The sequence below is a fragment of the Hypanus sabinus genome, chromosome 13 (assembly GCF_030144855.1).
Source record: "Hypanus sabinus isolate sHypSab1 chromosome 13, sHypSab1.hap1, whole genome shotgun sequence".
In the NCBI taxonomy this organism is placed as follows: domain Eukaryota; kingdom Metazoa; phylum Chordata; class Chondrichthyes; order Myliobatiformes; family Dasyatidae; genus Hypanus; species Hypanus sabinus.
The window spans coordinates 67,748,094-67,761,839 of record NC_082718.1 but is presented as its reverse complement, the minus strand read 5'-3'; the positions used below and the strand labels follow the sequence as shown (position 1 = coordinate 67,761,839).

Sequence of the window (13,746 nt, the reverse complement as noted above, 5' to 3'; positions counted from 1 at the left end):
ACTGTTAAGGGCTCCTTTTGTGCCAAGATGAGGCCACCCTTAGCAACACTTTATATTCCATCTGGGTACTCTCCAATCTGATGGCGTGAATATTGATTTCTCATCCCTGTGAATAAAAACTTCCCCTTCCCTCTCCTCTATTCCCCAGTCTGACCTTTTACTACTTCTCCCCTGCCTATTTCTTCACCCTCCTTCCTTTTCTCCTATTCTCTACTCTCCTCTCCTATCTGATTCTTTCTTCTCTATCCGTTGACCTTTTCCACCCACCTGGCTTCAGCTATCACCTTCCAGATGGCCATTTTCCCCTCCCCTCACTTTTTAATTTGGTCATCTTCCCTCCCAGTCCTGAAGAAGGGTATCAGGCTCAACAAGAAGCTTAGAGACCTCAGCCTTCACCCTGCCTTGTGCAGCTAGGTCCTGGACTTCCTGTCAGATTGCTGGCAGGTGGCAAGAGTGGGCCCTCAACACAGGTGTCCCTCAAGACTGCGTACTGAATCCCTTCGTTTACTCCCTGTATACCCATGACTGTGATGCCACTCACAGCTCCAGTCTGCTAATTAAATTTGCTGACAACACTACATTGATTGGCCTAATCTCAAATCATAACGAGGCACCCTACAGAGGTCATCACCCTGACACAGTGGTGTCAAGAAAACAACCTCTCCCTCAATGTTGTAAACACAAAGGAATTGGTTGTGGACTACAGGAGGAATGAAGACAGGCTAACCCCTATTGATATCAACGGATCTGGGGTTGGAGGGTGACCAGCTTTAAGTTCTTCAGCATAGGCATCACCATGGACCTCACGTGTATATACTGGCTGTGTGGTGAAAAAAGTACAAAAGTGCCTCTTTCACCTCAGACGGTTGAAGAAATTTGGCATGTCCCCAAATCCTAAGAACTTTCTTATAGGGACACAATTGAGCACATCCTGACTGGCTGCATCATTGCCTGGTATGAAAACTGTATCTCCCTTAACAGCAGGACTGAAGAGAGTGGTGCAGACAGCCCAGCGCATCTGTAGATGTGAACTTCCCACTATTCAGGATATTTACAAAGACAGGTGTGTAAAAGGGGTCCGAAGGATCACTGGGGACCCAAGTCACCTCAAACACAAACTTTTCCAGCTGCTACCAATCGGGAAACAGTACTACAGCATAAAAGCCAGGATCAACAGTCTCCGGGACAGCTTCCACCAGGCCATCGAACTGATTAATTTACCTTGACATAATTGTATTCTGTTATATTGACTGTCCTGTTGTACATACTATTTATTATAAATTGCACATTTAGATGGAGATGCAAGGTAAAGATTTTTACTATAAAAAATAGTCAATTCAGCCTCCACGCCCAACCTGTATCCTCCGCAACTCACGCCATCTCCATCTCCACTAAATATATCTTTACCTCCCTATGCCCATTCCACTTCCTGCAGGGATTGCTCCTTCCGTGATTCCCTTGTCCATTCGTCCCTCCCCACTAATCTCCCTCCAGGCACTTATCCCTGCAAGTGACCGAAGAGCTACACCTTGTCCCTCAGCTCAATTCAGGGCCCCAAATAGGTCTTCCAAGTGAGGCAATACTTTACCTGCAAATCCACTTGGGTGGCCAATTGTGATCTGTGCTTCCGATGCAGTCTCCTGTATATTGGTGAGACTCGTAAATTGGGGAACTGCTTCATCAAACACCTCTGCACCATCTGCCACAAGCAGGACTTCCTGGTGGCCAAACATTTTAATTCCCATTCCAACATGCCAAGATGAGGCCACCCTCAGCCATACCCTATATTCCATCTTGGTACTGTAATCGATTTCTCATTCCTGTGAATAAAAACTTCCCCTTCCCTCTCCTCTATTACCCACTCTGACCTTTTACTACTTCTCCCCTGCCTATTTCTTCCCCCCACCACTTCCTTTTGTCCTCTTATCTGATTCTTTCTTCTCCAGCCCTTGACCTTTCCCACCCACCTGGCATCACCTATCACCTTCCAGATAGCCTTTTTCCCCTCGCCTCACTTACCTCTTCCCTCTCAGTCCTGAAGAAGGGTCTCAGCCCAAAACATTGACTATTTATTCTTCCATAGATGCAGCCTGATCTCCTGAGTTCCTCCAACATTTTGTGTGTATTGCTTTGGGTTTCCAGCATTTGTGTTTGTGTCTCTAACATTTGCTGTCAGTGTCATTTATCTACAAATAAACACCTCACTGATCCCCAGACCTAATCACAGCTTGGGTGCAAACGTGGACCAAAAAGCTGAACTCTAGGGTTGAGGTGAGAGTGGTCGCCCTTGATATGGAGGCAGCATTTGACTGAATACACCAGGACTGCTACAAAGATTCAAAGTACATTTATTACACAAGTATGTACAATGTGCAGTGTACAACCCTGAAATTAGTCTTTCCTACAATCACAAAAGTACTGAACCAACTTGTTCAAAAAAACATCAAACGTAAAAAATAATATGGTGCTAAAGGCTTCAATGCATTCAGGAAAATTTGCTTGCACAGTCACAGAAAAGTACAGCATCTAGTCCGTGCCTAAACCATTTAAACTGCTTACCCCCATCAAATTGTACACGGACCATAGTCCCCATACACGACCACCTATGTACCTATCCAAACTTACCTTAAACATTGAAATGAAGCTCGCATGCACCACTCATTCCACCTCTAAGTGAAGTTTGCTTTCATGATCCCCTTAAACTTTCCACTTTTCACCACTTGCTCCCATGACATCTAATCGTTTTCCCACCCAACCTTCATCACGTGGGGCGGAGATAGCGGGAGGCGGGGCTGAGGGTCACGTGGGGCGAAGATAGCGGGAGCGGAGCATCGTGGTCACGTGGGGTGGAGATGGCGAGAGGCGGGGCTGAGGGGTCACGTGGGCGGAAGATAGCGGGAGCGGAGCATCGTGGTCACGTGGGGTGGAGATGGCGAGAGGCGGCGCTGCGGGGTCACGTGGGCGGAAGATAGCGGGAGCGGAGCATCGGGGTCACGTGGGATGGAGATGGCGAGAGGCGGGGCTGAGGGTCACGTGGGGCGAAGATAGCGGGAGCGGAGCATCGTGGTCACGTGGGGTGGAGATGGCGAGAGGCGGTGCTGCGGGGTCACGTGGGCGGAAGATAGCGGGAGCGGAGCATCGTGGTCACGTGGGGTGGAGATGGCGAGAGGCGGCGCTGCGGGGTCACGTGGGCGGAAGATAGCGGGAGCGGAGCATCGGGGTCACGTGGGATGGAGATGGCGAGAGGCGGGGCTGAGGGTCACGTGGGGCGAAGATAGCGGGAGCGGAGCATCGTGGTCACGTGGGGTGGAGATGGCGAGAGGCGGCGCTGCGGGGTCACGTGGGCGGAAGATAGCGGGAGCGGAGCATCGGGGTCACGTGGGATGGAGATGGCGAGAGGCGGGGCTGAGGGTCACGTGGGGCGAAGATAGCGGGAGCGGAGCATCGGGGTCACGTGGGGTGGAGATGGCGAGAGGCGGTGCTGCGGGGTCACGTGGGCGGAAGATAGCGGGAGCGGAGCATCGTGGTCACGTGGGATGGAGATGGCGAGAGGCGGGGCTGAGGGTCACGTGGGGCGAAGATAGCGGGAGCGGAGCATCGTGGTCACGTGGGATGGAGATGGCGAGAGGCGGGGCTGAGGGTCACGTGGGGCGAAGATAGCGGGAGCGGAGCATCGTGGTCACGTGGGATGGAGATGGCGAGAGGCGGCGCTGCGGGGTCACGTGGGCGGAAGATAGCGGGAAGTGGAGATGGTGGAGTGTTGTGGGGTCACGTGGGGTAAAGATGGCGGATGGTAGGAGTGGGAAGCAGGAGACTCCTTGCTCGTCGGAGCTGCTGGCGGTTAGCGGTCCGGAGGGTGAGGAGATGGGGTTGGTCCGGAGGGGAGGGAGAGAGGGCCGGTATCCTCAATCCGGCAAGGCCGGAGTCCCCTCCTCAGGGCCTGCTTTCATTCAACACACACAATGCTGAAGCAACTCAGCAGGCCGGGCAGCATCTGGAAAGAAAGATGCCGAAAGGTTTCGAGTCGTCGACTGTCCATAGACGCTGCCGGCCCTGCTGAGCTCCTCCGGCATTTTGTGTATTGCCTGGGTTCCTCTTGTTTGTGATTTCATTCCCCATTGCTCGCTGGCACACTTTAGTGTAATAATGGATGTGATCTGCCCACAGGAATCGAACGGAAGTTTCTGATCAGCACCGATCAGTCTAGGATTGCTGCCCGTCCCAAGATAAAGAGGGTTCCCAGAAGTGGAGGTGAGTCCGAGCTGGACAGGCTCCCGAACTCCGCTGTCCCGTCCGAAGTGTAAAGTTAAGTTTATTGGCTTATGCACTAACGGAGGTGCAATGAAAAACTTGTAGCGGCATCACGGACAGATAGCATCCGATAAGTAGCATTCACAAAAATATAAACATGAAAGAACACACTATATTAGAACAAAAAAATCTTCAATCTATTTAGTGCAAAGTAATCTAAGAGATCCTGGTGTTGTAGTAACTTAGAAAACCTACAGCACAATACAGGCCCACAAAGTTGTGCCAAACATGTCCCTACCTCAGAAATTACTGGGCTTCCCTATAGCCCTCTATAAAGCCTCTTAAAAGACCCTATCATATCTGCCTCCACCACCGTTGCTGGCAGCCCATTCCACGTACTCACTACTCCCTGAGTAAGAAACTGACATCTCCTCTGTGCCTACTCCCCAGCAGCTTAAACCTGTGTCCTCTTGTGGCAACCATTTCAGCCCTGGGAAAAAGCCTCTGACTATCCACACAATCAATGCCTCTCATCATCCTGTACAACTCTATCAGGTCATCTCTCATCCTCCTCCACTCCAAGGAGAAAAGGCCGAGTTCACTCAATCTATTCTCATTAAGGCATGCTCCCCAATTCAGGCAGCATTCTTATAAATCTCTGCACCCTTTTATGGTTTCCACATCCTTCCTGTAGTGAGGTGACACAGTACTCCAAGTGGGGTCTGACCAGGGTCCTATATAGCTGCAATATTACCTCTTGGCTCCGAAATTCAATTCTAAGATTTATGAAGGCCAATACACCTTCTTAACCACAGAGTCAACCTGCGCAGCTGCTTTGAGCGTCCTGTGGACTCGGACCCCAAGATCCCTCTGATCCTCCACACTGCCAAGAGTCTTAACATTAATACTGTATTCTGCCATCATATTTGACCTACCAAAATGAACCACTTTGCACTTATCTGGGTTGAACTCCATCTGCCACTTCTCAGCCCAGGTTTGCATCCTATCAATGTCCTGCTGTAACCTCTGACAGCCCTCCATACTTTCCACAGCACCTCCAACCTTTGCATCATCAGCAAACTTACTAACCCAACCCTCCACTTCCTCATCCAAGTCATTTATAAAAATCAAGAAGAGTAAGGGTCCCAAAACAGATCCCTGAGGTGACCAACCTCCATTTAGAATATGACCCGTCTACAACCACTCTTTGCCTTCTGTGGGCAAGCCAGTTCTGGATCCACAAAGCAATGTCCCCTTGGATCCCATGCCTCCTTACTTTCTCAATAAGCCTTGCATGGGGTACCTTATCAAATGCCTTGCTGAAATCCATATACACTACATCTATGGCTCTGTCTTCATCAATGTTTTTAATCACATCCTCAAAAAATTCAATCAGGCTCTTAAGGTACGACCTGCCCTTGACAAAGCCATACTGACTACTCCTAATCGTATTATACCTCTCCAAATGTTCATAAATCCTGCCTCTCAGGATCTTCTCCATCAACTCCTCAACCACTGAGGTAAGACTCACTGGTCTATAATTTCCTGGGCTATCTCTACTCCCTTTCTGGAATAAAGGAGCAACATCCTCAACCCTCCAATCTTCCGGAACCTCCCCTGTCCCCTTTGATGTTGCAAAGATCATCACCAGAGACTCAGCAATCTCCTCCCTCACCTCCCACAGTAGCCTGGGGTACATTTTGTCTGGTCCTGGCAACTTAACCAACTTGATGCTTTCCAAAAGCTCCAGCACATCGTCTTTCTTAATATCTACAAGCTCAAACTTTTCAGTCTGCTGCAAGTCATCACTACAATCACTAAGATCCTTTTTCATAGTGAAAACTGAGATAAAGTATTCATTAAGTACGTCTGCTATTTCCTCAGGTTCCATACACACTTTCCCATTGTCATACTTGATATTTACTATTCTTTCACGTCTTATCCTCTTGCTCTTCACATATTTGTAGAATGCCTTGGGGGTTTCCTTAATTCTGCCCGCCAAGGCTTTCTCGTGGCCCCTTCTGGCTGTGATTAGAGTTTTGCTGGTTGGTTCAAGAACGGAATGGTTGAAGGAAAGTAGCTGTTGAACCTGATAGTGTGGGACTGTAGGCTTCTGTAGAGCGATGACTTGGTTGGGGATGTCACTGGAATATTGAAATGCCTTACATAGAAGTAGGAGCCACAGTGTTCTTATTGGAATGAATCATGGGAATTGGTGACGGAGTTGAGAAGTTGGGTGTTTCCTGTAGTGGTGTAGAGATTTAGTGTTGGGTGAAGGTGTAGAAATGGACCTGCACCCTGTGGGTTAACAGTGCATTTCCCCACAGGAATTTGTTAGCTTAGTGAGGTGAGCAGCTGCAAACGACATCTATTCACTTTGTCGGGGTCTGGTTCACGCATTGAGCTCAAAGCATTAGAAGCACAATTGGGAAGTAACTGAGCAAGATACATCATGTAATAATATAATCACAGGTTTTGTCATTGACTGTGTACCAGGGGCGTTGGCTGTACTGGAGACATCTAGCTGTATGTACTGATGTGTCTGACCGGGTCTTCAGTGTGGTTGTGTTGCTTTGCCCCCAGTACTGGACAGACTGCAGGCTTTCTTGCCACAGATGGCACATGCAAACCTGGAGCTGAGGAGGCAGATGGAGACAACTGGTCAGAGCCATTTTGATATTGAGAACGTGGATGACTGCCCTGACAAGGTTATTGAAATGGTAAGTGAGGGGCTGTGTGGGGTAAGGGGACCGAGCCTGTGATTTGCTAATAATACTACATCAAGCTGAAATAGCTGGATCCTATACCCTGCATTTTGGATCCTGGCCTGAGCATGGCAACGATAGAACCATTGAACACTACAGCGCAGAAAACAAGGCATTCAGCCTTTCTAGTCTGTGCCGAAACTTTATTCCACTGGTCCCATTGACCTTCACCCAGTCCATAACCCTCCAGACCTCTCCCATCCATGTATCTATCCAATTTATTCTTAAAACTTAAGAGTGAGCCCACATTTACCACGTCAGATGGCAGCTCGTTCCACACTCCCACCACTCTGAGTGAAGTTCCCCCTAAACCTTTCCCCTTTCACCCTAAAGCCACGTCTCTCGTATTTCACCTAATCTAAGTGGAAAGAGTCTACTCGCATTTACTACTCTGTCTATAGCCCTCATAATTTTGTAAACCTCTATCAAATTCCCCCTCATTCTTCTACGCTTCAAGGAATAAAGTCCTAACCTGTTCAGTTTTTCCCTGTAACTCAACTTCTGAAGACTCAGCAACATCCTAGTAAGTCTTCTCTGCACACTAGAAATCTTACTGATATCCTTCCTATAGTTAGGTGACCAGAAAAATTTGGCCTCACCAGTGCTTTATACAACCTCACCATAACATCCCAACTGTTCATTTGCCAGAGCAGAGAAAGATGAGAGGTCCAGTGTCTATTCAGATACTGCACCAAATAGGCCTCTCTGGCCCTTCAAGCCGCATCGCCCAGAAATCCCCAATTTATGGGATAATTTACGTTATTAACCGCTACGTCACAGGACTGAGACCCAGAGAAAGCCCCAGAGAGGAATGGCAGTCTCCATACAGATGATGTTGAAATTGAACTCTGAACTCCAATAACCAAGCTGTAAATCGCTAGTGTGGCATCCCGGCAGTGCTGTTGGTGCAGAGTGTGTATTGTGGTGTATCAAGGTGTTTAGTGTGTGCACCCATAACACCTGTCTACTGAGGCTATCTGGATGGAACTTAGCAATAAGAGAAAGATGACGTTTATGGGACTGTATTAAAGACCACCTAACAGTCATCCAATGCAAAATGATAGATCACAGACTGTTGTAAAAAAGTTATGATCGTAGGTGATTTTGACTGGGACTGCTATATTGTAAAAGGGCTGCATGGGATAGAGTTAATCAAATGTGTTCAGGAAACTTAATCAACATGTAGACGTCCTAGCTGGAGAGAGTGTGATACGGGAATGAGACAGGGCAAGTGACAATAGTGGGTGCAGGGGAACACTTTGGATCTAGCGATCGTAATGGCAAAGGATGTCTGGTCCTCGGGTTGAGATTCTAAATTGGAGAAATGCCTATTTTGATGGTATCAGAAAGGTTCTGGGAAGGGTAGATTGGGTCAGGTTGCTTTTTAGCAAAGGTGTACTTGGTTAGTGGGGGGCCTTCAAAAGTGAAAGTACAGAGTTTTTGAGAGTACAGAATTTGTGTGTTCCTGTCAGAATGAAAGGCAAGACTAAAAGTTGGGGAACCCTGGTTTTTATGATGTTTAGGCCCTGGTTAAGAAGAAGGAGGTGCATAGCAGGTATGGGCAACAAAGATTAAATGAGGTACTTGTATAAGAAATGCAAGAGAGCACTTAAGGAAATCAGGAGAGCTAAAAGATGGCATGAGGTTGCTCTAGCAAGCAAGGGGAAAAAGAATCCCAAGGGCTTCTACAGGTTATTAAGTGCAAAAGGATAGCAAGGGACAAAATTTGTGGTCTTGAAGATCTATGCCTGAGCTGAAAGAGATGGGGGAGATCCTAAATGGATTTTTTGCATCTGTATTTACTTGGGAGACAGAAATGGAGTCTATGGAAGTGAGGCTGTGGGCCGTATATGGATTACAGAGTCGGAGGTGTTTGCTGTCTTGAGGAAAATTAGGGTGGATAAATCCCCAGGGCCTGATAAGATGTTCCTGTGGAACTTCTGGGAGGCAGTGCAGAAATTGGAAGCGCCCTGACAAAGATAACATCCTTAGCCAAGTGCCAAAGGACTGGAGGGTAGCTGATGTTGTTCTGTTGTTTAAAAGAAGTCTTTAAAAATAAGCTGGGGAATTATAAGCGACATCAGTAGTGGGCAAGTTATTGCAAGGTACTTTAAGGGACTGGATATACAAGTATTTAGATAGGACAGGGACTGATTAAGGGGGTAGTTAAAATGGCTTTGTATGTGTAAGGGCGTGCAAGTTTTACAAGGAGGTTAACAAAGTTAATAAAAGAAAGTGATGGACTTTGATGCGCTTCAACATGGGACGTTGGTCAAGTTCAGTCACTTGTCATTCAGGATGAAGTAGGAAAATGGATTAGACACTGGCTTTGCAGCAGAAGGCAGAGAGTGGTTGTAGATCGTTGCCTCTCTGTTTTCAGAGTTCTGTGACTATTGGCTGTCAATGCTCGCACAGGATCTGAACCAGCTGGAAAAATGGCAGATGGAATTTAATGCAAACAAGTGTGAGGTGTTATACTTGGAGAGGACCAACCAGGATAGATTTGACACATTGAACAATAGTACACTGGGAGTGATGTAGAAGAGGGATCTGGCAATACAGATCTGTAATTCCTTGTAAAAGGCACCACAGGTAGATAATGTCATACAGAGAGCTTTTGGCTTCATAAATCAAAGTACTGAGTAAAAAAGTTGGAATGTTATGTTGAAGTTGTACAAGATGTTGGTGAGATCTAATTTGGAGTATTGTGTGCAGTTTTGGTCACCTACCTACAGGAAAGATGCAAACAAGGTTGAAAGAAAATTTATGAGAATGTTGCCAGGACTTGAGGACCTGACATAAAGGAAAAGGTTATTCCCTGGATAATAAGGGGAGATTTGATTGAAGTATACAGAATAATGAGACACACAGGTAAAGTAAATACATGCAAGTTTTTTCACTGAGGTTGGGTAAAACTAGTAGAGGGCATAGGGTAAGGGTGAAAGGTAGAATGCTTAATTGAACAAGAGGGGGAATTTCCTCACCCAGAGAATGGAACAAGCTGCCCTCAAAAGTTGTGGATGCATGTTTGATTTCAACAATTAAGAGAAATTTGGATAGGTACATGGATGGGAAGGGTATGGAGGGCTACAGTCCGAATGCATCTATGGGGCTAGGCAGAGTGGTATTTTGGCATGAAGGGCCTGCTTCTGTGCAGTAGTGTTCCATGACTACTGGCTACAGGCATATTGAACCATGCCTTAACCCTCTTATCTCCACCCCCCCCCCCCCCAGCTCTTCCCAAACTGTTGTTTACTCCCTCTTCCTTTCCTAAACTTTGCTGAGCTTTGTCTCCATGTTATTCTGACAGGACTTCTTTGGGCCCTGATGAATAATTGCTACTGACCTCCCTCCCTCCCTTCATCTCCCCAGCTCCTGCTCTCTGTATCTGCTGAGTAGTACATTATTGCTGTATTAATTCCTTTTCCCACTGCCCTTCCAGAACATCTCTCTCTTTGAAGTGGATGGTGATAGTGGAGCAGAGTTGATGTCTGAGGATCCTGAGTCGGACACTGAGCCCCTTGGGGAAGTGACAGAAGCAAATCTCAAGTTCCCTACAACCCATCAGCAGCGGAAAGGCCAGATTGAGGTTGTGTCGGTTGATGAGACTAAGAGTGACTGAGAATCCTGCCTCACAGATAGGTATTAATTCCCCCTTGCACAAAGGGGGTGGGGACACAGTCGATGGAATTGTCGACATGGGTAAGATTATTCAACCTTGATAGAGGCAACCAAATGGTGGGACTCTGCATCACTGCTACCCTGCGGATAGATCAACAATCTACCTGATGACCATGTGGATTTATATGTTGACAAACATACAAACAGATAATAAAAGTGGATGGATCATTTGCAAGCAGATGAGAATGGCATCATGGTTGGCATATGCGCGGTGGGCCAAAGTACCTGTTTGGGTGCTGTACTGTTCTGTGATAAAAGTGCCTTGGATTCCAGTGTTGAGGAAATGCAATCCCAGGGTCCCTCATTGGACATACATTCCTTGGTGCACTTTTGGCCTTTGCTCATCAATCCCAACACACACCCTTTGTAGCCCAGGGTCGAGATGAATATTGGGAAAAACCTGGCTCCCTGGAGAACTCCTTCCAGCACAGATCCATGATGGGGAGAGCCATGATCAAACGGACTAATAAAAATAAAAGCTGACAAGTGAGTAGGTGTGTGTGGAGGAGAGAGGCCTTGAAGGACAAAACTGGGAACTTGCACCCTGTCTACTGCAGCACTGCTCGAAAACCAGATCAATACTTTTATTAACTTCACCTAGATCAAGGATGCATCTGAAGTAACAGTGATAAATGAGATGATTGAGATGCAAGATACATAAAAGAATATTAGCACGATGGTGGCTTAACTTGGATAGGATAAATTCTACACCAGGCCAGTTAGTTAACTCCAGTGGTCAAGACTTTTAGAAACATTAATACACGGCGGGGTGAATTGTGACCTGGAGGAGCTTTGGGAAAGCTGTCACATAAGGGAACACAAGCACAGGACTGGAAGGGGACATTGAGTCAGTGGCAGACAGCAGGGGCCATGCTGAATGGGTGTTAATCTAATTGAAGGAACAAAGGCGCTGCCCAGGAATTACTTTTGGTGCAGCTACTTGTTTTGATACAGACTTAAACGTATCAACAGCTTTTAAACTGAGCAGGATGATAGCATTCAGAGAGGGAATAGGGGAGATTCACTGGGATAGGCCATTTCAAATATAAGGAGAGGCTGGAGATACTGGGTCTGTTCTCCCTGGAGTGGAGAAAGTTGCGGGGGTGGAAGTGTGTCATGATTAAGATGTGTAAAATTATGAGAATGTAGATAGTAAAGAGGTTTGCCCCTTGGCAGAAGTGTCTAAAACCAGAGGGCATGGGATAAAAGCTTTGGAGAGTGAATATGTCATCACCTATAATATGGTCTCTGCAAACCAGTACTCATTCCACAATCACACTTTATTGACTTGTGCACGAGGGAATCGCACATAGTAACAGTGGAGGAAGTTCATTTGTTGCCTTTGGTTGTTTAATCATTCCCATTGGCCAGGCTTTCCATAAACCAAATATCCCCCTCACAGGCATCCCTGTCTTTTATCCCTACCGTGTCCACTGCACAATTTCCATGTTTGCTGGCATGAGGCAAAGAACTAAAAATCAGACGTATAGTCTGTGTTCAAAACAAAAATAATACTTGTCTCAAGTGGATCACATACAGTAGGTAATGTTAAAACTAAATTTACAGTGAAACTTAACAACCAGAAGTTAATCCAGTAATGATTTGCCAAACCTTGGTCACTGGTATTTTTAAATATAATAGAACTAAAAAATTATATGGCCTAGTCATAGAGTAATAGAAAAGTACAGCATAGAAAAGCCCTTTGGCCCATCTAGACCGTGCTGAACTATTTACACAGCCTACTTCCATTGACATCCATACCCCTGCCATCTATGTACTGTACCTATTCAAAATAGAGTAATAAGAAAGTATGGCACAGAACAGGCCTTTCAATATTGAAAGACCACTGTTCAGTACCAGAAAAGTCTACAGAAGTGATGGACCATTACTGAGCACCTTTACAAGGAGCGTTGTCACAAGAAGGACCATCATCAAGGACCTCTGCCATCCAGGCCATGAAATCTTTTCGTCAGACAGAAGCTTTAGGTTATTAACCTACAACCATCGGATTCCTGAACCACCCCTCTGCCTTTTGTCTCTTGTAGTGCTACTGGGAGCTATGACCCATAGAACCATGGAACACTACAGCACAGTACAGGCCCTTCAACCATCCATGTTGTGCCAACCCATATAATCCTTAATAAAAAAAAGTACTAAACCCACACTACCCCATAACCCTCCATTTTTCTTTCATCCATGTGCCTGTCCAAGAGGCTCTTAAATACCCCTGATGTTTTAGCCTCCACAACCTTACAACCCTCTGTGTAAAAAACTTACCCCTGATGCCTCCTCTAAATTTCCCTCCCTTAATTTTGTACATATGCCCTCTGGTGTTTGCAGACTGATGTCATTCTCTTTGAGTAATTGGGAGGCACCACTTCATGTGGGCTTAGTTGTAACTGTGCCTGGGGGAAGGCAGGTTATAGTCATTTAGTTAGTTTGTAGAGTAATGTAATTGAGAGGTACTGGGTCTGTTCTCCCTGGAGTGGAGAAGGTTGTGGGGGTGGGAGTGTGTCATGATTGTACATAATTCACAACCACCAAAATTGAGTTAGGACTTTCTCTTTGCGAGGCTGGTCTGATGTGATGACGTTATTATGTAAGGATTTTTAGCGTGCTTTTGTGTTTTGGAGTTCAGCCAATTAGAGTGTGTGAGAGAATGTGCTAGAGAGCTGTGGGGAAGAGCTTTTGGAAGGACAGTAGTCTGGTTTGGGGTGTTTTGGAGGGATGGGCAGAGCAGGACAGAAGGGAAAATGCCATTGGAAGGAGAGTCCCTGTTGTAAGAAGTGTTTTGTGCAGATGAAAGGTCAGTATTCCTGAGAGAGAGCAGTTTGAGATGGACTCCGGGGGAAGTTCGGAATGTGGCAGGTGAGTCCTGTATGTGAATAAGAGAAACACCAAACCCAGACTACTCCAGTATGAGCTCCAATATCCTGTGCACATTGGAGTGGTTTCACTGTAATGGACCCTTTTTCTGCAACAGTTTGTTAAAGTTGAACATTTAGTAAATATACTTTCTTTATATTATGCTGGTGTTTGATCTGTCATT

At 46.4% G+C, this 13,746-nt stretch overlaps 1 protein-coding gene across 1 annotated transcript; it reads left to right on the top strand.

Moving 5' to 3' along the window:
* Positions 1–3,706: 3,706 nt before the first annotated feature.
* On the top strand, positions 3,707–13,724 carry nopchap1 (NOP protein chaperone 1). The gene is made up of 4 exons (XM_059987852.1): positions 3,707–3,856; positions 4,168–4,251; positions 6,835–6,971; positions 10,459–13,724. Exons 1-4 carry the CDS (start codon positions 3,784–3,786, stop codon positions 10,636–10,638), a joined length of 474 nt encoding a protein of 157 aa, XP_059843835.1. The 5' UTR covers positions 3,707–3,783; the 3' UTR covers positions 10,639–13,724.
* The last annotated feature ends 22 nt before the right edge of the window (positions 13,725–13,746 follow it).

Bases quoted from the DNA above. Each gene is read 5' to 3' on its own strand.
- nopchap1 (XM_059987852.1), top strand. From the start codon at position 3,784: ATGGCGGATGGTAGGAGTGGGAAGCAGGAGACTCCTTGCTCGTCGGAG. The intron at 3,857-4,167 runs GTGAGGAGATGG...ATCTGCCCACAG, and splicing joins GGCGGTTAGCGGTCCGGAGG to GAATCGAACGGAAGTTTCTG. The intron at 4,252-6,834 runs GTGAGTCCGAGC...CTTTGCCCCCAG, and splicing joins GAGGGTTCCCAGAAGTGGAG to TACTGGACAGACTGCAGGCT.